Source organism: Molothrus aeneus, chromosome 2, assembly GCF_037042795.1.
Source record: "Molothrus aeneus isolate 106 chromosome 2, BPBGC_Maene_1.0, whole genome shotgun sequence".
In the NCBI taxonomy this organism is placed as follows: Eukaryota; Metazoa; Chordata; class Aves; order Passeriformes; family Icteridae; genus Molothrus; species Molothrus aeneus.
In genome coordinates, this window is record NC_089647.1 from 86,999,932 (window position 1) to 87,025,570 (window position 25,639).

Consider the following 25,639-nt stretch of genomic DNA (forward strand, 5'->3'; position numbering starts at 1 on the left):
CACGTTTGATTTTGTGAAATGTGTTAGGCCTTACACTATTTTTCACTATGGCTAAAATTTGTATGTGATATACGTATCCTGAAATTCAGGCTCTAGTTCCAGAGATAATATAAAGGATACTTAGCATTCACAGCAAATTTAAGTATTAATCTGGCACTCACTGTCTTTGGATCCAAAATCACTTGTATATAACTAAAGTCAACTTTTGTATCAAGGTAAGTAAGTTCCTTGTTTTACCTTTTGTTCACTGTGTAAGACCTTCTAGGAGCTGGATAGAACTACTAACAATGTATTCTAGTGAGTAAGGGAAAGTCTGTCTTGATATCTAGAAACAGCTACAGGCTTATCTTCACAAGGCAGAAATGAAGTTGGGTGCTGTAGGCTCACAGAAATATTCTCTCCTATCAAGACCACTGAGTATTTTCAGAATCATGCTAGCAGCAGTTGAAATACCATACCTTACATGCTGGTAAAAATCTTTCACTTAGGAAAGAGGGTCACACTTCTTCCATAAAAATCAAAAGAATTCCAGTCTCTTCTCACTTCTGAATTTGCACTTCTGAGTTGCTGTGTATGTTCCAAAGTTAAATAGCCTCTTCCTTCTAGTGCACAGAGGCAGAGTGGCTTTCATGTTAGGTCCCAGCTATTGGGGAAACTGGGGAGCAAGTTTATCAGCTATAATTTTAAGCTGATAGTAGAGTAGCTCCTGTTATATTTAAGCCCTGAGACTGAAAAGGGAAGTAACTTGGGAAGTAACAAGTTCTAATTTAATACTGCTTGCTAAATGAAAGTTGTTTTAAATCTGCATCTGCTTCTCAAAGTTTTAGGAACTACAAGATCAATAATGCAAAGTAAATACAGTCTTTTGGCTTTTTCTTTCCAAGGAATTTAGGATGTGAAAGTGCCTGGATTGATAGGATTTTCAGTCTCTTGTCTCATTTAATACAATCTTTCAGTAAAAAGTCTGTAGTCACCAGGGCTTAGACTTGTGCAGCTTTCCAGTTAAAGTATTAAAAAAAGTAACAGTTAAGATCTGTTCAATTCTAGATATTACTTCCAAACCTAATATATTTGCTATCAGGCATTTTTAGTGGCACCACTTAGACTACAAGCAGGTTTAAAATCATACCTTAATGTTTTCTATCTACTAAAGCTGAAGCCAAATTTGACTATAATCCGGTTTTAAGAGGGTACTGCTACACATACATACATTTTAGACTAGTGTCATAGACTAATATCATAATGCTACTATGATATTACAGCCAAAGTGTAGCTGTTCTGCATCTTTACTGTATTTGCTTGAGTTCTACTGGTAGATGTAATTTTTCTAGTTCTGTGACAAATCCATGGATTAGGGACTTACCAAGAAATTTTATGATTTTATCATAGATACGTCTGAGCCATATTAATTTCAGAGTCCTGTGGTACTGGGGAAGTGCAGGGTGGCCTTTGTGAGAAGAAGGCTGCCCTGTTCCAGGCCCAGCCAGGACAAGCTGGCACAGCAGAGCCCCTCAGCCAGGCTGGTGGCAGCTCAGTGATAACCCTGGAGTGGTCTATACCTGATGGAGAAGATCCACACTGAAGGGGTTCCTAAAGAACTGCAGAACTCCTTGGAATGAGCTCAGGATGGAGCAGGGCAAAAGAGTGAGGAGGGAACAGCAGAGATCACCTGTAACAGGCTCATCGCCCCCCACCACCCCAATCCTGCCACCATGCAAGAGAGAAGTGTCAGCTTACACAGGGGTAGTTTTAGTCCTCTACTACCCTACTCTCAAACTAATTTATTGCCATTTCAAAGTAATCATGAAGTCACATTTCTTGTGCCTGTGATGGCAATTGGTAGCTGTTTCTTACCTTGACCCACAAGTTCTTCCATCAATTTTTCCCCTCCTCACAAAGGAGCCAGCCAAGGTTAGCCCAGCCCTGCCAGGTATTGGTGACATGGGGAAAGCACCATATGCTGAAATGGACTCCCCCATAGCTACCCAGCACCAAGTTAATCTTGTTTTGTGCTGTACTAGTGGGGTGTGTTTCAGATCCATTTCCTAAGGGTACCAAAGAACACAAAACCCTCCACCTTTATCAGAGATTGCTTTTTAAAAGGTCTGTATAATTTATTATGGAATTTGAGCTTTTAGCCATTAAGTTACAACAACAATGCATAACTTGACATTCTTACAACTGTACATACACAATGGAAAAGACAAGTGCTTAATCCAAACAATGCAACCAAATTAGTTCAAGGTTACAATAAAAGACTGCTGTGAATAGTTTTTTACAGACTAGCAAGTGCAAATAGTTCTCTGTAGGTATATGTTTATAGTAGAAGTAGGTGGCTTCAAAGTTTTGGAATTAAGCTTCAGACTAACAAAATGATGGAAACTTACTCTGTTCTTCTGAATTAAGGATATGCTCATTTAAAAATGCAGTAACATTACCATGTTTCAGATGGTGAAAAGGAGCTTCTGGTCCAATGGAACTATAATGGACAGTCTCAGGCAATGCACTCTTCACACAAATACATGCAATTATAAAGGCATTCTATTTTAAAAACTTTCTTAAATCAAGTTTTGCAATACAGTAGGATATCTGAGGAGAGATCAGGACCCATACTGAACAAAACCAAAAGCCTTCAGCTTGATTTGTGCACTTTTAATCAATTCCAATTCTCAAATCTTCACATATCACCTGTGAGAAAAAAGAACACATCCAGTAAAGATCAGTCTTAAAGACATGTTACAATTTTTTTACAGGCATTCAGTTAAAAAAAAATTAAGCTGACATTTCAGGAAGTGTAATTCAACATGGCCCTATTATAAAGCTGCATCCTTTCATCTCATCCAAGGGGACAGTCTTGTTGGACTCTGCCCAACTACAACAGGCTGGTTGTAGAGGAACCTGGCAGGATGGCCAAAAAACCTGAATGACCATTCCCAAATCAATAGGTAATTAAAAAACAGCTTTGCACACTTGACAAAGGTGCAATGGTGTTTCTCTGTGCCAGTTACAACCTAAACAGGACCAGAATTCCCAACAGGTCAGCTTTGGCAGGAGTATACTGGTATGCACTTTATTAAGTCAGCATGGATTACAGGCATTTCCACTGTAGGCAAATTATCCTACAACTCCTCCAGTAGACCTCCAAAATCTAGCCCTAATTACTGGCAACAGGCTACTGGACTACATTCACATGCAATGTGGGGGGTAAGAGGCAGGGAAAAGGAGTTACTGCTATCCTATCAAACTTGTCTAGTACATGCCAAGAATCTCCTCCAAGCATTGCTTAGAGCCAAAGAAGAATCCAGTCTAGCAGTCATTAGTAAAAGAAAATCCAGACTTTCCAGTTAAATTGGTACTGCAAGTAATTAAACCATGAACATGCTTTTAGATCTGAAATGTCTATGGTTCATTTTTGCTTGCTATCAAGTCTGAAAGACAGTTTAGACAATTATTTACTACCAAGTTTTTTCCAGTTTGTCATATGTAGACTATTATTAATAAACTAAAATTTCTAAACAAAGAGGGGCCTCCAGTTTTTTCTTTAAGATAGCAACTCATTTTGACATGTTCATAGCTCCTTTTGTAAAAAAAAAAAAAAAAAAAAAATTAATCACTTAACTTCACTAAATTTCTCCCTAACAGAAAGAGCAGCAGTAGCAAAGCCATACCAATTAACACAACACTAATAAAACTTATTCCACAAAAATCAGCATCCCCTAGTCCTGCTAGGGATTTTTCCCAAGTGATTTATTCAGCATCACCATTGAGGGGCTTTAGACTTCCTGTGGGCTCTGCAATTTAGCTTTTTGTATAATGATACCATAGGAATATCTCCAATAAGCAGCACTCTGCCTGATTACAGCAAAATCTAACAAAGGGACAGAGGTGTCCAAGACAAGTTCTTGCATGTTGTATGTAAACTGTGCAGCTAGGAAGAGAGAAGTGATGAGGGCAGGGGGAGGCAGCAGGAGCCCACAACACACACAGCTGCAGCTCCCACACTAGGTAGGACATGGCTGAAGCAGCAGAGTCAGATTATAGCTTCCCCAAATGGAAAAGAAGGGAGTCAGGAGGCACCTACCCTACAAAAAGGAGGGAGAGGGTGAAAAAAATCACTCATTAGTTCTGATCTTCATACAAGCATTTGGTAGGTAAAGTGTTAGAAACTAGCAATACCAGTTTGATCCAATTTAGTGGGGATCCAGATTAGCAAAGTCTGTGCACCTGTATTTACCCACAGCAGCCTACACCCGTTTACTCAACATAACAGACAGGCTGGAACAGCAGATCTAAACTTCTCTTGCTACTGTTTTAAGCTCCCTAGATTGTCTTTTTCCTGCCCTGTACTTTTCATCCTACCTCTCTTTTTACTAATGCACATCAGCTTTTTGGCTGAGGTCAGACTAGTGATTCGCTTCAGATGATTTTTGTCATTGTGCTTCCAAGGAGAGCAAACTGCTTGCTGGAGGCACTGCAATTCGGCCTTTTGTCATCACTCCTCAGCAGCACAGCTGGCCTCACAAGACTTAACTATATCAAAGATCAACTATGTGCAAACCTATTTGACTGAAACAACTGTAACTATTTTTGTGAATGACTGAAATGAAACAGGTGCAGTGCCAGCATGTGAAACAGACCTCAGGAGTCTTCACACTCGGGTATTTTTTTAAGTCAGCACACACCAGATTTTATAAGCAAACTTTCCAGTTTGCAGGTTCCTTAGGCTTTCTTCCATCTTTCTGCCAGATCTCAGATTTAATTCTTAAGAAAAGCTTTTGGTTTTATAGGTATTACATAAAAGCTCAAGTACTTACCACAATTCTCCTCTCCAGAATGAATACTGTGCTGTAGGTATCAGCAAGACACAATCCACAGACTGACAACACTTCTCTTGATAACTTCTCTTTTGGTTCCTCTTTGAGCTAGAATTTAAACCCTCTCAACATTTACTACATCAATGTTCAGTTTTGTGTTAAAGAAGAGGGAGAAGACTTAGTTTTTAATATTGAAGAGATAGCTAAAAAGGCAGTTCTGGAAATGCTGATAAGCTTCTTTTGGAGACGTAAGTGTCCCTACACATTGTCTGCTTTAGTTGTGGGTTGTTTATTTATTTGTTCAGTTTTGGAGATGGCTGGTCAGTCATATTCCATTCTCATGTGCTTCTTGTAAGATAAAGGCATCACAAAAACTTGCACCTGCTGGTGACATTAGAACTACAACCTGACAGTTTTCCAGTAAACCTAAAAGTTATACTCCTACAGGGAAGAGGCAGATTTTTTTAAGTAGGCATTAACAGGAATTTTTTTTAAGGAAATTTAGGGTGAAACATCTGCTCTGCAAAGTAGAAGTTCAGATTATATTTTCCCCTCTGTCGTTTCTGGAACATTCATTTTAAAATTAAAAAAAAAGTTATTGCTTCTGTTGAAGCTCAATGTAAGTTAGAAAAAGAATTGCATATTTTCTTAAAAACATTCCAAATATACATTTTAAAAACAAAATGCACTCTAAAACAAATGTCTAGTGAAAGACACCGTTTTAAGCAATCTGTAGCAACAGCTTTACAAAAGAAAATTGAGGAATGTAGCATATTATTTATAATATGACAATACTAAAATCCTAAACAATTCACTTAACATCCTTAAGTAATGTTTTAAATATACATATTTCTTTACAAAACAGTTTAGCAATTCCTTATACCACTTACAGTATATAAATATTTGAATAAGAGGTCATAATGGGAGATGCCAGGGTTTATATTTACTCTCAGATGCTTCAGATTTCTTAAGTGTTTTACTATAAGGCACAATACTGCTAATCTAAAAGAAAGGAATAAAAGCTAATGGCAAACCCAGTCAAAACTCCTAATGTGGAATATCCAAGAGAATTCCAGCATCTCTATGCAAGGGAAAATAAAAGCAAAACAAACCCAACCTTTGTATTTCTTAAACCGTTTCAATTTGTACATAAAGTGGGTCAGGATGGGAACAGGAGCAAGAAGAAATTATGTAAATTCTTATAAATAGACTAATAAATATATTTTAGCCATAATTAGCCCTTTACCTCTGTTTTAAGATTGAAAGAGGTAACCAGTGTGCATATACTAAATGTCTACATGCTCAGCACGTGAAGACCACCTAGCACAACCTATTACTGCCAAATTCAGTATAGAAAGCTAGCAAGATGGAGAAGGCTTCCTTTTCTCAGCGTCCACTCTGAGTAGAACACGTTACAAGACAGAATAAGTATTTGTTACATGTTGCAACCAGCAATTTTTCCATCACAAGAAAAGGATATGCAACATATCCATTAAGTTATTTGATTCTTTCAAGGTTAATGTCTTTTCTGAGAATATTCATCTCCAATTACAACAGTTCAGAACTTTCAGAACATTTTAATAGTCATAGCTTGTAAGTGTTCTTCATATGTACATACTGAATGTAAATAGTGCATCCAAAATATTTAACCATTACACAGTCTACATTATTTTCACTGCCTAGTCTTCATCTTTGTTACAGCCCTCTGGAACACAATGACATTGCAACAATGCTTACAGAAAAAGGGTTATTGCATTTTTTTTTTAGGATGAGACATCCAGAGGAGATTTTATAAAATCCTCCTGTGTACAAAATTCTTAGTTATTAGCCCTTTTGGAACACCAGCTAGAAAAGTTTGAAAGGTAAAATAATTTACATTGTTATTTTTTCTGTTCACTAGACAAAAGTCCATACTAATTAAATAAAAAAAAATAGTTCTTCAACAGTCTATTCAAGATATCTTCCATGAAGCAGTTCAGTGGGAATTTCCATTAGATAGATGTTCTCCATGCCGGTTATTACTGGTATCCACATCTAGAAATCAGGAATTAAAAGAAAAATTTTTTGTTGTTTTACCATTTTAATATGCTTTATCTTGTTACATTAATCCATACTCTGGCTAAAAACTTCATACTCATATATACCTCAGATTCTTAAGATTCTCTGGGTAATCCTCTTAAGACACTGCTTACATCTTTCTTTCACCCAAGCTCAGTTATTTGTTGCTTGACAGAGTTCCTTGAAAATCTGCTTGTATTTTTTGAAGACCAGTAGTAAGTGACACCACTCAATCTGCTCTGCACTGCAGTACTAACTGCTCACACCAGCTAGAGAAGGGCTTCTAATGCAATGTCTAGTGCTAAGATTTGTGCAGTGAAACAGTGAATTACTTACCAAGCAATGCTGTGGTTTCCCCTGCATCCTCTTTTAAGCTGGTACACTGCAATACAGACTCATTAGTGGAGGAAGCTGACAATTCGCTTACTTCATTTCTGTCATCATCTTGCAAAGCAATACTCAGACTTCCGACTGAAACGCTGCCACTTATGGATTCAGGTATTGGAACTTCAAGTACATCTTCAGGGTCCCCCTTCAAAAGTAAACATATTTAGCTGTCATTTTTGTCTACCATCAGACTTCAATAGTCCTTCATGTCACCTTTTGTAACCTCACCTTATTGGAAAAACAACCATTTTTTAGCTATTACATGTGCACTCCTGGGAGTAGTGTTGATATTGTCCACTTTCAAGGTTATTGTCTGACTGCAAGAAGGAAAGCCAACCAAAAGAGAAGGCATTTATCCAAAGCCACCACAAAGCCAAGAGCAGAAACAGGAAAAGTCCACCTAGTCAGCCTTTTGGATGGATTACTGCAACACTGTAGCAACAGTATTGCTGAAGGCTAGGAGCAGGCTCAGCACATACAAAGTCCCCACCGAGGAAACTTACTGATTCTTTGAGTTTGCAGAAGTCTCCAAGAACTGTTTTTTCACTATAGTAGTTGGCCAGGTTTTTTTTTTACTAGGTTGAACAAACATTTACATCAGAACCAAATTCTGTCCTCCTCTATCTCCAGCCTAACTTAAAGTCTGTTCCAAAAACACTGGCTTGTCACTTTGCAGGAATGCAACATCTGCATCACAGGCAAAGGGATCTATTTCACCTATAGTATAGCACAAGCTATACAACTCTGAATTAATTTTCAGAATGGATCAAAGTTCTACACATACAGTTCTGTTTCTACAATTAAACAGACTACCTTCATTGCCATGGATATACTGATGTTAATTATACATAAGCAATTACATTGCAGTTTCAGTAGCTATTCTTTTTGCTTAATAGCAAGTATTTTTTCCTTCTTCAAACAACTAGCAAAGGCCCATCTTAAATTTTAAGAAATTCTGGGCTGATTCTTTCTTTAGCATCAAATCAGCATAATTTAAAACATACTGAATTTTAATGAGCTACAGACATGATACAATTGAACACAATCTTTACATTTGCAGACGGGAGGGGGCATTAATGATTTAGTTTCCAAAACTTAAACAGTTAAATAAGAACTGAAACTACAAAATTCAGTAATGCTGTACAAAATCAGTCAGACATGCTGAAATGCAGAAATTTTATGTTCTTTCTCTCATAAAAAATAGCATAATGAAGAACTAGATCACTGAAATCTGCTCTTTACAAAAGCCACGTCATAGGACTTAGTGACTTTTTTCTACTTCAAGCCTTTCAAAATGTAAAAGCATCTGAAGTATTTGTTGTCCATAACTGAACTGAGCCTTGAGCCTCCCTGCAGATGGTTTAGTATATTTCTATAGGGCTGCACATTCTTTTCTGTAGGTTCAGAGCCCAGTGCTGAGAGAAGCTGCCTTGCTCTTTGCACTTCTTTTCTTCACATCAGTAAAACAATTCAGGCAATCGCTCCACAGACTAGACTGGGCAACCTGGATCAAACTGAAAACTAAGCTCGAAGAAAATTCCTGAATGGTTTCCCACATTATTAGCCTCAGTGAGATTTGAACAACGGATGCAAACACAGGATCCATTTGCCTCATTTCATTAGAAAAATGAACTGGACTTCTCCATTTAACATAATCCTACTCAATCTGCTTTCCAAAAATCATTTTAGCCAAAAAGCAGAGGAGTTATTACTGCTCCTGGTTGGGCTTAGTACCAGTATCCTCTGCAACAGCACAAATTCAGGGAATATAATTATTCCAAATATGTCAGTATTTCAGTTTCCAGCCTGTATTCAAAAGGATAAGTCCTTCTGCATATAACACAAGATACATCAACCCCAAGAATTCAATGTGGGCAGAAACCAAGCTGCTAATATAACAATCTTAAAGTAGCAATAGCTATTCCACATGACAACAAGATTGCAACTCCCAGGTAAAGTCTGACTTAACTCACAGAAGCATCAAAATCTGGTATATACATATTACATAGCAAGAGTATTGTCCCCTTTACCAAAACAAAACAGTAATTCCTAACACTCTTCCACAGATCTGGTAAGTCTCTGCAATGAAGTAAGAGAAAAGGTAGTCAAAACACAGATCTAGTGTATGAAAGGAAAGGCCCTGAAACCAAAAAACCAGCTCTATTTTCTAGAGATCTCTGTAGATCAGTAGGAGATAAGAGAGGTATATTCTTGCCTATAGCATTTTAGTGGAACTCAAGACTATTTATCAACAGTGACTGAGTAACCTACCGCATGTGTCTTCATCTCTCTTTTCTGGTGCTGTCAGAAAGAAATGAGAGCACATCATTTTCTCTACTTAACCAATTACTGGTGAATGTCTTTAGGAAGGTTTTAAGTACCAGCTCATTTACAGGGATAAATCATGGGGCATATGTGGAAGTACACAAACATTCGATGTAGAAAAACTATAATTTCTTCCTCTGAATCACATTCTCAACAACATCAAATATATGTTCTAGATTTATTTAATTCAGGTATATTTTTGCAGCCTGAGCAAACAGTCTCACCTCTGCTTCAAATTCCTTAACATCATCAGCTGGAGATAGAAAATACTGGTTATCAAAGAAGATTTGTAAGCTGCTCAATATATTTAAGCTCTTGCCCATAAAATTCCCCTATTTTCTGGTTCTCATTCAATTTCTCTTTGCATCTTTTCCCAGCTTCTCAAGTCTTGTCAAATAACAGCTGCTCTCATTCTGAACAGTTACATGAAGTTTGCTTCCTAGACTGTACTTCTACTTTGAAGATTAAAGTAGTGTGCAACATACCCAGTATCCCAGAGCTTTGATAACATCAAGTTTACACATTGGACAAGTTCGGTGATCCAAAAGCCAAGGATCAATGCATGTTCTATGGAAGATGTGCCTAAAGAAAAGAAATGCTCTTTAGAACTTACCATGAAAGCCACACACCCCTCCTTCAAACAGTGAGCAAGTTAACACATTAAAAATAAACCTTTCCTTTATAATCTTGACAATTAGCTGCTGCTCAATTTACTAGTACAGACATGGTTCTGGAAACCTTTTGGTTCATGCCAGTTTTCTGAAGGGGAGATGCTAATAACCACAAAGACCATGCAGTTATCAGTTCAACAGTGTACAGTTCTAATTTAAGCAAGCTCTACTTCACCCCTACAGTTCTCCCAATTGCTCCCTTGCCCCCACATACATATGAAGTGCTGCATGGTCTCACAGTGCCCTTCAACATTTAACAGGCTGTACAAATTGCAGCTTCAGCTCTGGCACCAGAGGTTCAGAAGAATTTATAGAAAATTCATCCCATTTCTTCAGAAAAACATGCTAAAGAGTAAAGAATAACTATGACAACTTACTTGCATGGCAGAATTCGGACAGTGTCCTTCAGTTTGTAGTTCTCAATACACACAGCACAGTTTTCCACATCAACATCTAAACCCTAAATACGGCAACACATTTAAGTGTATAACATTCACACATTACAGAATGAACAAGCTTTGTGTAATAGCTAGCTTCAAAGACTGCAAAATATATCCAATGGTATAGCAAATAAAAAAATCTACCTCATTTAATTTGAGATTCTATCAAGAGGTGATTTGATCAAGTTATCAAATACTATAAGCAGCCAAACCCAGATTTTCTAATTTAAATAACTATACATAGCATCCTAAGTAATTCAATAAGTCTCACACATTGGCTTTGTTCATGGGAGCACAGGAATGTTTCAGTTGAAGGTAGCTATAAGATGAAAACACTTTAAGAGATCAGCACAAATCAAAGTGTGCAACCTAATTCTGAATTACCAGTCCCAAAGATTTCCAAGAGCAGGAAGAGATTTTGGGGGTTGAATCCCACAAAACCTCTTCTTCACCTTTCTTCTACCACATCCTAGCAGATATTCCTTCATAGCCAGAAGAGAACGCAAGTATGCAATTTGGGTTTAAAACCTTCCTCCAAGTTCACACTAGACAGAACATAATTTCCCCACTTCCATTTTTATCTAAGGGTTAAATATCTTTTCTAACAGGTCTTACTGTCTTCTTGAAGCCATACTTAGAGTTGCAGTGTAAATATGATGGATAGCTCCAAATACAAGAAAAATAATCCAATTTTAATTGGGCTGCATAAATTCTAAGTATTAGAAGAACAGACAGTGGGAAAATTCCTCTGCTTTCATCCCCAAAAAATTAGTATTTTTGATTTACAACTTATCAAAGCACTTCAGTTTCAACACAAACATTTAAACTAATTAGTTCTGCAAGGAAACTTGAAAGTTCAAGGCCAACATTTCCCTCCTTTGCATGCTATCAATTTACACAATTAATGCCTTAAATTCCCAAGTAAATCACATTAAGACTGATTTTTTTTATGTCAGCAAAGTTAAGAGAAGTGCTTATTCTCTAACAAGTTATTTTTTATTCTGTACAAGAGGCAAAATCCAAGCACACCATATGTAGCACATACTCAAATGAGTGTCCATTTTACAATAATCCCATAAGCTTCTCAGGAAAAATCTACATGATAGTAAATACACTTTTAATATATGACCTATTTTTAGTTAAATATCTCAACCTCAAGTGGGGATAACTGTACTGCATCACAACAAAAGAAACAGACTCTTTTCAAAAGTCTGAAAGGAAATATTTAAAGAAAAAAACGTACATTTACAGAGTAAGACAGGACAAATGTCCAGACAAATTTATACTAGTTCATGAAAATACCTCTGCATCAGTAAGTTACATAAATTTGCTGATAGCAGGTTGATTCGAATCACATTAATGAGATCTACCACACACAAAAGCTCTATTTTAACAGAGAGATTCTAACCTTATCTCATTCTACTCTTCTTAATGAACATGGCACCCATAGGAATAATCAGCATAAGGTGTAACAACAAATTCCCCCATTTTATTTACTTTAGTCAAGGGTCTATTTATTTGAAGGAACTCCCTGTATAATGCAAAAATCACACAATACAAATCTTATTTTGAACATCTTACTGAACATCAATTTTAAAAGCTCTTAACATCTTCTGTGTGGTTTTTAACATACATCACGACCCTTCTACGTCCCTTTCATCCAACGCTGACATTATGCTTTGATAGTGCTTTACACAAGTTTGGGTTCAATTCTGCCTTTCTTGATCTCTTATGTCACTATTGTATGAATTGAAGGATGAATATCCCTCTGTTCACAGCTTGAAATATATGCTAAACTCCATCAAAAATAATCTAATAAAAAGTAAGAAATATTTGTAAAACACTATTTAAGCATGTTGAAAGCATAGAAGGAAAAGGCAAGGAAGTTCAAAGACATTTATAAAATTTTTTAAGTTTCAAAACTGATTTACTAAATGAAGGACATATCCTCTGTAGCACATGACCTGAACGGAACAGTTTCTGCTAGGCTACTTCTTTTAAAGTTTTTACATATCAATGTCCTTTCTCATTTTGATTTTATTCATAGACTTAAAAATAACCTAATCCTTGTTCTTCATCTCCAAATAAATCAGTCCTTAAATAAAAACTCATCAAGTAAGACAAGAGTTGAGGGGGAAAAAATTCCTATGTAGCAGCAGAAATCTAGTCAGAAGCTAATTTTGCATCCAGGATCAGCACTCCTGAAACTCCAACTAAAATATTTTCTTTCAAAATGTTGGCTTTTCTACTTCAGTTATTCTAATACAGCTGAGTTAAGGCCATATGCTGTCAAAGCCAACTTCCTGAAAGCTGCTTTAATTTTTAGATTAGCTATATTTCATAACATAGAAATATATTTTAAAAAAATTATGCTTCAGGTTAAGCCTACACAGCTCCTTAACATATTATATGTCAAAAGATGAAACAAGTGTTTTATTTTTAGAAGCTTTTTATATTTTTAAGGCCTTTTGATCAATAAGGTGATGAATGTTCTTTTAAGAACACAGAACATTACATCAGCTCTAAGAACTGTGCGGAAGTATTTTGCAATCCACTTGTTGATGTTTTCAAGTGCTGATAAGATAACAAATGTTTCCTCATCTCTACAGTACCAGTCCCCTATCATTCTATATAACCAGGTATTATTTGCAACAAAGTAGCCTTAATTTCATGAGTACTTCAAATTTGACTCCTTCATTTTAAATTCTGCCTTTTAAGCCTAGGCCCTGACATAAGCCTAGAATTGTATGTCACAGTGCAATTATGTTGTGGTAATTTTAGTTTAAATTCTTTGAAAACATTACAACCATTTTTGAAACTTACAGCAATAACCAGAGACACTGAATTACCTTTTCTCCACGTTTCACTGTATGCAGCTGAAGCTGGCTGATGGCTCTCTTGGTTTCCTTCCTATGTCCCTTGAAATAAGATTTTAAGTGTTAGTATAGACAGTAGTTTCAGGAATTATATTTCCAGGTTTTTAAATACTTTCCAGGTGGATTACTGAGTCTTCTAAATACGTCTAAAAAATTAAATTGATCTCTGGGCAAAGAATTAGTTTATAAAACATTTCCAGGCAGCAGTCAGTTGCACCCCAGAGGCTCTGCAAGCGCCCTGCTCGCAGGAGCAGCCCCAGCTGTGCGGGGTTAGCCGAGCACACCGGCAGTCCCGCATCCCGACTGCCCTGCCGGCATTAAGGCCCTTCCCACACAGGAAAGCTGAAATCCGTGTAGGCTTTAGAGGCAAGCAGAACTGTAACCACAGCCATATAACCAGACCTTCCAGTTAGGCAAGCCCATGAGCAAGCACACCGTGCATTTTGCAGCAGCCTGGGAGAAGGTGGAATCCTGCCAGGCAGCCTACAGCTGACCACCAGGTCAGAAGGCTGCTTGTAGCTATTAATACTTCCCCTCAGTTAAACACTGTCTGCTGCACTGGACAAAGCTTTGCACTGAAAGGACACATTATGCAAAGGAGATGACAAGAAAGGCTTTACAGACATGATGCACCATACTGGACTTCTATGCAGTATAATTATGCTTAGAGGGGAAGCAAGATAAGAAAGCAGTACTGTAGTTCAAGACAAAGTGCTAGCTACTGCAAGAAACTGAGAAACTAAATACTCCCAGCTGACAGATGCTGACCTGTCTAGCAGCAGCCCTCAGTAAAGAAATATCATAAAGGAATAAAAACCCCAAACCCACAATGGCAGCTTTTCTCTGTAAGAATTATGATGACATATATAATTTTACAAATGTATAGTTCTGAAAATTGTTTTTTTACTTTTAATTTTTTATGGTGTTAAAGATAAGTAGTCTGAAAGGTCTCCCAGAAATGGACAAAACCAGCAGCAGAAGCCTATTCCACCTCTTCAGGGTTTTCTGCACAGTCCTGTTTTCATCTTCAGTAGCAAGGAGATCTTCTATAATTTTACTGCTAAACTGATACTAGAATATCAGATACTAAGATATTAAGATACCCATCTTCAGTTAGCAGTTACACTGCAGCTTGCTTTAAAACAGAACATATTTAACTCACAAGTTTTACTTCTAATTGAGTCCATAAGCCAAGCAAAACAAGATTTGGGTTAGAAAGTGGCTTTTTGTTTCCAAAATTCCTTTAAGACTCTTAATGATACATCTCGACTAATATCGTCAAAACTTTCCAACTTTGCATCATTTTTATTTTCGGTGGCTATTTTAGAAGAGAAAGAATTGAGAAAAGGGCATAACATTCTAATGCTAGACAGTTTCATTTGTTTAAGAGGCATTCAGATGACAAGCACTGGCAAATCTACTGGCATTTGGATGACAATAGCAAAATTCTATTAAGAGTCTGTGGCACAAGTTTCTTAGAAACACCACATTCACATCCTTAAAACTAAAGTACACAATATGATGCTTCATAAAGCACGTGAAGTTTCCTCTGTGTGAACTATTTAAAAGGCAACAGGAAGAAGCAACTTTCTTCACTAAACAACTATTACAACACAGAAACACATCCCTTTTCTATAAATGCTTCTCAAAAATTTTCTTTTCCCAAAAGTATTCTCAGAAAGTAAATGCTAAGATTTAAAGCTTAGTAAAAAAGACTCTATGAAACCAAAATTTCAGGGAGACTACAAGGTTAGCCAATACAGAAGTCCTGTGTGTTATCCTCAGTTATTGAAAAGAGAAATTAAGTATTTTCCTAGAAGAGTCCTCTAAGTACTAAACAGAGTTCAGACTTATGAAAGTGAACAAAAATCCCTTCCTTCCTCCCCCTAAGCTAGAATCTACATCATCAAGGAAAAGTCAGAAGTCCACATGCTAAGCACTAGTTGAAGCAATATTTTTTCTTGAACTGTGGCTAAAAAAAAAAAGAAGCTGCAAACGATAGAGCTGCTGATGATCATGGAAGAACCTATCTGCAGTAGTTGAAAAGCAGAGATAAGTAGCAGTCTAAGGTATTTTCAAAATTCAGATGGACTTGCATCCTCAACAACTCCATATAAGTTGTACTCTTGATTGTAGGAGTCCAAAGGTCCCTTCCAGCCTAAACAGTTCTATGATAAGTACTTTCCTCAGGGGAAAAAAGTAAAGCTGGCTTTTTTTTTTTTCTTTTAAGTACAGAAATGTGAGAAGGGCAAATAAGGAGCAAAATTACTCCTTCCAAACCTCCTCAGTACTCTCACTGCTCTCAGTATCTTGAGTAGCCCAAGAGAGCTGAATCTCACCACACATGCACCTTCTAGGCTGCTGTAATTCAATAACTCTACAGTGGAGTTGTAGAATTACAAGTACCAAAAGTAGTTTTCATAAAACTTTAGAACTAAAAATTCTACCCTGAAGAACTTGTGGGTTTTATAAGAAAATTAAAAAAGAAAAACTTACCATGGTCTCTTTCCATTAAAAAAGTCTGGTTAGTGAAGTTAGCACTTTCAAAATGAAAATTACTGAAGAATGAAAATAATTTTTCATGTCAAAAGGAAGGAAGTTCAGTTAGGTGACAGATCACGTAAGAAGCTGTTGTTGACAAGTGGCTAAATGTATTTCTCATTACTTCATATGAGCATCTAATAATTATAACTAGTCAAACTTGTGATGCCAATTAGCATAGTGCTTATTAGCCTCACTGACTGTTGCTGAGCAGCATTCACAGTTAGCAAAATAGGAAGAAGGCACAGATCTTCAAGAACGCTCCAATAAACAATCAAAGTTAGGCAACTGATTTGACACAAGAAGGAGGTAAATACTCTTAAGTGCCATTAGCTCCATTTACCTGGTTTCCAAACTGTGATCCCGTATAGAGGAAACGCTGTATATAGTAAAATATGAGCCAAGCAAGGGATATAATCATCATGGTGATGAAGGCGATGGCTACAAACACAACTGATTGACCACTAATGTATTCCTGCACATGTCGTGTGCCAACAACAATACTCATTGTTACTGGAATCCCTCTTCGTACTGGCTCCAATATCTCTATTCCTTTTGGATAGCCAACCATTATCACCACTGTATTTCCTGTTCCTGTTGGAGGGAATAAAAAAAGAAAAAAAGTCAGTAGTCACAGTAACAATGTAGGTATTCTTGCTTGAGGGTAATTTGGCCTCTTCAGTTAAGATCAGCAAGAAAATTTATAGGAAAGCCTCCACTGCTTATTTTCAGGCATAGCAGAATTGATAGAAAGTTTACTGGTAAAGAATCCTTTATTTACTTTCAAAAACTCTCAAACACGAGATAAAGTTCAACAGATGCATCTTTACTGCTCAAGGCCTATAGTCATCATTCCACAGTGAGCTAAGATGTGGAACCATGCAAAAAACCACACAAGTCACACACAGCCCATCTTGAAGCAGTTTAAGTTCTAGCTTGCAGCTCAGGAACAGCTGGTCTTTCATTTGTCAGCGTGGGAATTTTAGTTGCAGATGGAGACAGTATGTGAACATCACAGAGAGACACTTCAATTTAGTTTGAATCTGAATCTATAGCCCAATTACACTGGATATATAAACAAAAGAGAAAAATATTCATATATTTAATAATAAATTGAATAAGAAATTATTTTAAACATTGAAATACTTACAGATTCTTTAATACTAAATATTCAAAATGTAATGAGACTTCATGACAAGGACTTGTCAAGAAATACTTTGAGACTCTTTTTGGGAGCACTGAACAAAAGGATTTTTCTAATGTATTAGAAGTCTAGAGCTCTCAATTCATATGAAAGAAACCAAATTTAAAAAAAAACCCCAAAACCTTTAGGCAACATACTACCACCAAAACCAATAAGGTAATTACAAGACCAACTAGCAAAATCCAAAGGCCTCTGTGACTGGTGGTTTTTTTTTTCTGGAAGAATACCCAGTATTCTCAGAAATACTGGGTTATACTGCAAGCAGTGTAACAAAGAGTTGAACTACATGCCAAAATAACTCCAAGTATTACAAAACAAATTACAGATAAATATACCTATTAAAAATGTCACATTTTCACTGTTGTATTCTATTTCTATTTGAATAGTTCTTACTTTGTGTGTACCAACACTGTTGCCACCTTGGTAAGTCACAGCTTCATAGTTTACTTTGCTCTCCTAGCTCTGAGAAAAAGTGAAATTAGTCTTGATTCAGAGAGAAAAGAAGAAAAAGAGAGGGGTTTTCCTACGTGAAAATCTAAAGCTGTAATGTTACAGCTACCTTTTCTAGATTCACAAAAGACTACCTACCTGCAACAAGACCTCCCCCTGAAGGGTTAAAGCCTTTTTCTCTTCTGGCTGTGTTAGATTCCTTACAGAGAAGCTATGCCAGAAGAAATGGCTTCCTTATTTATAGCATCACATCAAATGGGGATTTTCAAAATTCAAAGCTGCACTCTGGCCTCGGCCAACTCTTACTAATAAGACAAAGAGTTATTTGCCTGAACTATTTAAACTAAATTCCTTTATTTGAGGAAGGAAAAAAAGCTGTCAGGCTGTGACAGCTTTTCAATCTGGCCGCTCTGCTATCAAGTTAGCAGAAGTTTCCCCTGTGTATGTAGAACTCTTCCCTCCATAAGGCATATATAGTTTGGTCTGGATGAAAACTAAAGGTTCCAGGCATTAGCTGAATAAACCTCCCTTCTCAACTTCACCTTAACACAACCATCCCACCTCTGGTCACTGACTCTAAGAACCATTACACCTGCGTCTGCCAGATCCAGACCCAGCAAAAAAGTGGTTTTTTCCTAATAGTGTTACAGTTACACCAACTTGTGCTTCCCCTCAGGCACCCCACTCTGCTCACCAGCAACACCCACCCCATCTAGGTTGCCTTGCTTGCTGGGTGTGCTGGGAGACACAAAGCAGTGAAGGTGAAGACAGACAGACAACAAGCACCCAGGCTCCACTAATCAGTCCTGCTCACCAACAACGTATTGATCCACATGATACCCCAAGTCCAAGCATACTACAACTTGGTTAATTAATATTGTTCTCTCTGAAACAGCACAAAAGCACTACCAGAGAGCTTCATGAAACTCAGAGAAGAGTGTGAAACGCTCTCTGACCCTGCATAATTCCACAAGGAGTTAGCAAGAAAAAAACATATGAAAATGGGAATTTATCTTACATTGCTAAGAACTGCTATCCCCATACCTAAATCAAGAAATTAGGTCCTGCGTCTTTTATCAATTTTAAGAGTTACAAATAACAGGAGTGCCTAAGGATGGCCAGGGAACAGTACAAATGTGTTGGAAAGATTTATGTGGTTTCATCCAAGCTTTAGGATGAAAAGAAAGTTTCAAGATTAGAGGCAGCCTGGATTTTTAATCAGTATATTTCCACCTCAATCCTGAAATCTTAAGTCAGTTTAATCCTGCTATCTGATTCTCTGCACTATTTCTAATGATGAAGTATTTAAAAACCCCCACAACAATAAGTATTGTCCTTCTCTGCTTTGTCACCAGAATGCCCAACTATCAGACAGTTATTTCCTTGAAATGAAAGTCAGGCTACTTTTGCACAATGGCTGCTAGACAGTCTGACACCTTCCACTTTTAGAATTAACATTTTAAAATAAATACCCATTTAAAGCATTTTAGCAGTTTTAAAGATTTGGTGATGAACCTGCCATAAAAAATACATGCAACTAAACACAGAAGCCTTGAAGGTCATGAGACAGAAGGGGAAGAAGAGAAGAATAATTGCAATCCATGATTACAAAAGGAACAAGAGCAGTCCCAGAGAAGCAGTTGCCCTGAGCAGCCTGTAACACTAAGGGTTTTAACTCATTCCTTGCTAATTTTAGCCTGCTGTTCTGAAACTCATTATTCAAAGACCGAAATGATGGTGAGTCATTCCATCAACTTCTTCAACTGCCGCACAACTCAGACACCTCAAATCACATTTATAAAGAAAACTTCAAGTGTCATATAAAGGCATCTACTTTGAAAGCATGCTGTATTGGCTTTGCCTTTCTATAACCTCCTAGTTTTACAATAAATAATCACATTTTTACTCTGCTAGAGTAAACAATTTTTTTCCTAGGTTTGATTGATGCTTCAGTGAAATTGGGTCCACTTGAAATTTGGTCTGTGCTTTTTACCATTATCAGGGCTGGAAGATCCTTAAGATACTTGGAAAAAAGGGCAAATTTGGAACTCTGAAGATGAAGGTATGTTTCCTGCCATTGCAGACCGTTTTACTGCTACAATTCCCAGTATTTTCTTCCAAAAGGAAACCAGCACTCTACTAATGAAAAAGAAGTAGGACAGGTACAGATCTTGATTGCAGGCACACCAAACTACATTTATTCTTATTCATGCTTACAGATTAAGAAGATATTTTCCTGTCATCCAGAAACTGATCACAGACACACCCTTCTTTTTGTCCTCCTGAGCAATATCAGAAAGCTCCCAGAGTTCCACCATCTTAGTAAAAATGTTTAAGGTCAGTCCATTGGTTTTTTTAAGCATAGGCACCCTACTAATACTGCCACAACTAACACCAAACAAATGCTAACAGTACACTAACAATCTCATAACAAGCTTTGTCTTAACCATCTACCCCAAACTCACCTAATCCCTGGTGCATGTTGTATTTTCACCTGCCTCAAGGAGGATATATAACCACTGGTACACATACTCTTTCCACCTGAGTTCCAATACATATGCCCTTTTATCTATAAGACAGATATAAGCAGTTACTGCTTCTTCAGAACAGCATTACTATCTCAACATCATAGAGTCATGTGTTACTAAAGCTAGCCACTGTCCTTTCAGCAGTTACAGTACCAGGAGCTTTCAGTAGAAAACAGCAGTAATACAGAAATTATGCACCATTTGAGAATCCTGAGTAGTCCTGCAAGCAGTGTAACAAAAAGTTGAACTACATACCAAAATAACTCCAACTCTGCTGCTTTGGAGATGCCAAGAACTTATAGAATTGTGAGCACAAAGTAATTTACATCTGTTTTGTCCAATACATGTGCATTAAAAAAACATGACAATGGAGGAAAGAACTAGTTGGATATATGTTGGCAAATCAAAGACCATTTTCATTATGTAGCCAGTCATAGACTCAAATTAAGTCCCAAGCTTCCCTTAAATCCACAAACCATGAATTAAAGCCCTAATCCAGGCCTACCTCAAACTATTACAGCCACTGCCTCCCATCCCTGCGTGTCAAGCAAAACCGCATTTCGTTCCACAGTCCACAATAAGGTAACTTATGTTCTGATCAGGATCACCAAATCCCAGCTTGGGGGGGACACAGAGATGGTTGGGTGCCCAGCATGAAATATAACAGGAAAACTACAGAACCAGAAGACCCTTTTTTATTTCCATTGCAATATAACTCTGCCTCCCCCTAACTTCTGAATCAGAACTGAGCCTCTGACTCTCCTTAGTCTGGTCTCTACCAACACTCCACACTTTGCCTCTCCAGATTCCTCTCCAACCCACTCCCAGCTAATATTTAGGTGCAATATTTATTTTGGCTTTGGAAAGCAATTTGAAGCTTCTGTATTGTATTAAGTTCACCATCATCACCAAAAATGAACAGAGTTAGGACTGCCTGCCAAGTAAAACTGAAGTCTGAATTTATATAGTTCAGATTCAGTAAATTAAGTACAACTGCCCAAGTAATTTGGGTAAAATGAGAGGTTTTCAATGGAAAAATCTTCTCAGCCACACATGAAATTGTGTCACTATTACTTTCCTCGAGGAGAGGAGTCATCCAGCATTTTGAACAATGTAATTTGGACAGAGAGCAAAGGCTTGAAATGAGACACATCAGTAGAGTCAATTTGCAGAACCTTCTTTTGGAAGAAGGGGCAGGATTTCAAGGCTACACATTAAAATTCTCGACTCTCTTATTCCAAAATTTTAGTTATAATCCCTACTCACTGCACTCATGAAGATTACAAGGTGAAAAATACAGATTATCTGGAACATTTGTTCTTTTTTTAAACACTTTGACACTAGCTATAAGAAATCATTTCTTCACCTAATCAAAAACCTTTCTTTTTACTCAGGGTGAAACATGCCTAAAAACACCAAAAGACAACCAAAAAAATAGCACACATGTATCACATATGTCCCAGAAAATTCAAAGTGCAGGTTTTCCAGGAGGAGAATGAAAAGATGGCACTGAGATCACAAAAGCTGCCTATCACCTTCACATAATTTGGGTTGCATCTGTACCAGCCATAACCACTGTTCCATCTCACATCATTTTCAGTGCCACTAATTGCAAACGCATTAAGCGGATTTTACTTATGCATGTAACTCCACTCCTTAGTAACTGCACTGCAGATTTCCCAGAGTATTTATCCTCAGCACTCCTCCCAGAAGGAAAGCTTGCTTCCTTATGTGCCAGTTCACAAATCTCTTCACAGAAATGAAAATGCAGATCCTGTTAACCATAGCTTTACCTTGCACATTCTCCCCTGCCAGTCTTCCACAGACCTTTCCTTCATCTCCCTTCAAATAGCCTAACATTTAAAACACCAACAATACCTCTTCCCTTTATTCCCAAAGTGCACTGAAAGTGTTTAAACATTTGCATGTCTGAAAGTGTCAACCATGAAACAAGCATTTATGACTACATCCCAGCTCATAATTATATTGCAATATATTATAATCCCATTCAAACAATCGTAAGGTCAACCTGCATTTATGAAGTCAGTATAAATACAAATGCATTATTGTACATATGTACTATACCAAATCACACTCTCTACATAGGTGGAACTTTCATCAGCAACATTCTGCCAATTCAAGGAAAAAAACCCAATAAGCAGTCAGAGAGCTCTTACACCACTGGCAGATGTAACTGTACTAGTGAAGTCCAAAACTAAGTATTAAGCCCAAGAAGGTCTTCTGTACCACAAAGATGACAGCAGAAAAATTTTTTAAAAAATTATAAAATAAGCAAAATGGAAGAAGCAGAAAAAAATTCAACAAAAGAGTAAATAATAATACTTATGAGATATTACAATGGGGAACGGAGAAAAAGGAGGAAAAAAATTTGTACTGATTGCCCAATACAGGGTGAAAACAAAAAAAGAAACTGTTTCAGATGAAAGCACTATTACACAACAAAGTATCTTAATCACCACCTAGGATCAAAACCAAAGGTTCATTTTATCTAGCACCTCACCCCCACTTTCACAGTGAACTAAGAATACGAAATGGGCCCGGCTGATCTCAAGCAAGCAGCAGGCTAAGAACAATAATCATGATTCCAATCCCCCAGTTGGTGCCACTGGGTATTCCAAGAGGAGAGACGTGTTTTCCAATAAATAAATCACACGTGCAATAGAGCAACAGCTCCCTAGCTGAGATTTTCAGCTTACTACACTAAGAAAATAAACTTGTTTCCTTTAGAAACACATTATGGCTTTACTTCATCCAAGGCTCTGGTCCTTCCCTTCCTCACAACTAGCAATGAGAGCCCGGGCACCAATAAACTCATTGTAGCAAAACCATGTGAAGCACACATTTACAGATTTTTTTACTTAGTTTGCCTTGTCTTCACATCCTCCTCTGAAGACCTTCCAGTTTCTCAAAAATCTACAAAAGCAAACAAATTTTACTGCCAAGTTTTGAGGCTTTTTTTCACCTCTTTGATTTAAGCATTTAATATTGTTATAACCATAAAAAATCAGCAAGTCTTTTGTGTCATAGCCCAAGCGGGGACTGTGGAGACAGAACATCTGGATTCCTATCTCGGCAAAAATCACAGAACCTTTCTGCAGGCTACACAGTAGCAGCAGTACGCTGAGACAAGCCAACATCCTTCTCCAGGATTCAGTTTTCCTACGGCATTTGCGAGCGTTTAAGGATTACCTGATGCTTACACCTCTCACTCGCAACAGACCTGCGCAGGAGAGGACGATGAAGCCAATACAACAAAGCCTGTTCTAAAGCTATCTTCAAATAGCTACAGCTCTTCCTTCAAAAGCACCTGAAGGCATCTCCAGGATATCTGCTGCGTTTCCACAAGGCCTGCAGAAAGCGGCCTACCTGTGACTGCTGGAGCCATTCTGCCAGCGGGTACCAGGCAAGAAGGTATCGCTAAAGGAAATCCAAGCCTCCCACCCAGTCTGCCACACGACTGCCGGTCCCGATGGCTGTGCCGCATTTCCTCCCTGACGCCCGGCCCGTAACTTGGGAGATAGAAGACGGTCCCAGCTTTTTCCCTAGCGTGGCTTACAGGAAGAGAAAACAAAATCCCGGTTTTCTGTACCATTTTTACAGGGATTTCTGCCTCCCTACATCCCCACTCCTCACCACGCAGAGCCGCATCACCGATGCGGGCCGGCGTTAGACAAAGCGATCCCCCGGACACCTCGGCGGGCGCGGGGAGCTCACCCAGGTGGGACATGGAGACGGTGCTGTTGCCGAATCGAGCCTCGTTGTAGATGACCACAGCGGCCGCCCGCTTCCGCGCCGCGTTGGTGACCTTGTCCTTGAAAGTGCAGCCGCCGCGGGCCACCAGGGCGATCCAGGTCGGCGGGTCGCCCTCGGGGGTCCCGCGGCCACCGGGAGGCAGCGGCACGTCGTAGTCGGTGTCGGGGGCGCAGCCCTCCATGTGGCGGGGCGAGGCGCCGCGGGGAATGCCCACATGGCCCCGAGCGCTCTCCTTGGGCGAGCTGTCCCCGTAGCGGCCGCTCTCCGTGCTGCCGTGCACCGTGCGGTTGCTGAGCGGCTCCACGTAGGCCGTGCTCACCCACGCCGTGTACCACTCCAGCGCCCGGGCGCCCGCGCACGGCGGCGGCGGCACCCCCAGCGCCACCAGCGCCGCCGCCACCAGCGCCAGCCGGGCGCGACGCACCATGGCCCGGCCGTCCCCGCCGCGGACAGGAGAAGCGTGCGCAGGTCGCTCGGCCACCGCCGGCGCGCTCTGCCCCGCGGCCGCTCCGCGCCGCGCAGGTACCCGCGGTGCCGCCCGGGGCGGAGCCCGCCCGCCGCGGCTGAGAGCGAGCAGGGGGCCGGGCCAGGCCGCTCCGCCCCGCGGCATGCCGGGAGAGGGGGGGCGGCACACAAGGTAGGCGGGCGGGGCGAATGGCGGCGCGGGGCTTGGGTCCGCCCCGGCGTCAGCTACAGGGTCTGAAAATCAATTGGGTTGGAAAAGACCTCTGAGATAATCGAATTCAGCCTATGATCGAGCTAGATGTCAGCTAGACCATGGCACGCAGTCCCACGTCTAGTCTTTCCTTAAACACTCCGAGGCTAGGTGACTCCACCGCTTCCCTGAGCAGCTCACTTCAATGTCTTACACCCTTTCTGTGAAGAAATTCCTCCCGGTATCCAACCTGAACCCACCCCGGCGCAGCTTCAGGCTGCGTCTTCCTGTACTGTCGCTGGTTGCCTGGGAGAAGAGGCCGACCCCCATCTGGCTACAGCCTCCTTTCATGTGTTTGTAGAATGGCAAGGTCTCCCCTCAGCCTCCTTTTCTCCAGGCTAAACAAACCCAGCTCCCACAGCTGCTTCTTATAGGACATGTGCTCCGGCCCCTTCACCAGCTCCACTGCCCTTCTCTGGACCAATTCCAGCACCTCCATATCCTTGGATTGAGGGGCCCAGAACCGGACACAGCGTCGAGGTGTGCCCTCACCAGTGCTGAGTACAAGAGGAGAATTACTTCCCCAGCTCTGCTGGCCGCTCTATTTCTAATACACGCCAGGGTGGCCATTGCCCCCGGTCTGCTGGGGCTGTTTAAGGAGCACAGCTCGGCCCCGGCCTCCTGCACGCAAGTGGTGCCCACGGCGATCAACCTGAGGCGCCTCCTGCCCGGAGTGGCCACTGCCCCTGCCCGGCACCCGCCTTCCCCCGCCACCGAGCCCTCGGGGGCTGCTCGGCCTCAGACCCTGCCATGGGGCGGTCCCGGGTCCTGTACAGCAGCCCCGGCAGTGACACACGCGTGAAGCTACATGAGTCACCACCGCACCCTCCGGGGCACACCTCGCCCTATTCGAGGG

General features: G+C 39.6%; 1 protein-coding gene and 1 non-coding gene across 2 annotated transcripts; both read right to left on the reverse strand.

Annotated features, from left to right (window-relative positions):
- Positions 1 to 2,089: 2,089 nt before the first annotated feature.
- On the reverse strand, positions 2,090 to 24,510 carry RNF149 (ring finger protein 149). Its single transcript, XM_066545241.1, has 8 exons — positions 24,030 to 24,510; positions 16,456 to 16,706; positions 13,545 to 13,613; positions 10,633 to 10,715; positions 10,070 to 10,166; positions 7,209 to 7,404; positions 4,815 to 6,848; positions 2,090 to 2,688 (listed from the first exon to the last, which is right to left on the reverse strand). The coding sequence occupies exons 1-7, from the start codon at positions 24,493 to 24,495 to the stop codon at positions 6,790 to 6,792; spliced, it is 1,221 nt and encodes a 406-aa protein (XP_066401338.1). The 5' UTR covers positions 24,496 to 24,510; the 3' UTR covers positions 2,090 to 2,688; positions 4,815 to 6,789.
- Positions 4,392 to 4,504, reverse strand: LOC136553842 (small nucleolar RNA SNORD89). Its single transcript, XR_010783242.1, has one exon. It is a non-coding gene; the product is annotated as a small nucleolar RNA SNORD89 (small nucleolar RNA).
- Positions 24,511 to 25,639: the final 1,129 nt, after the last annotated feature.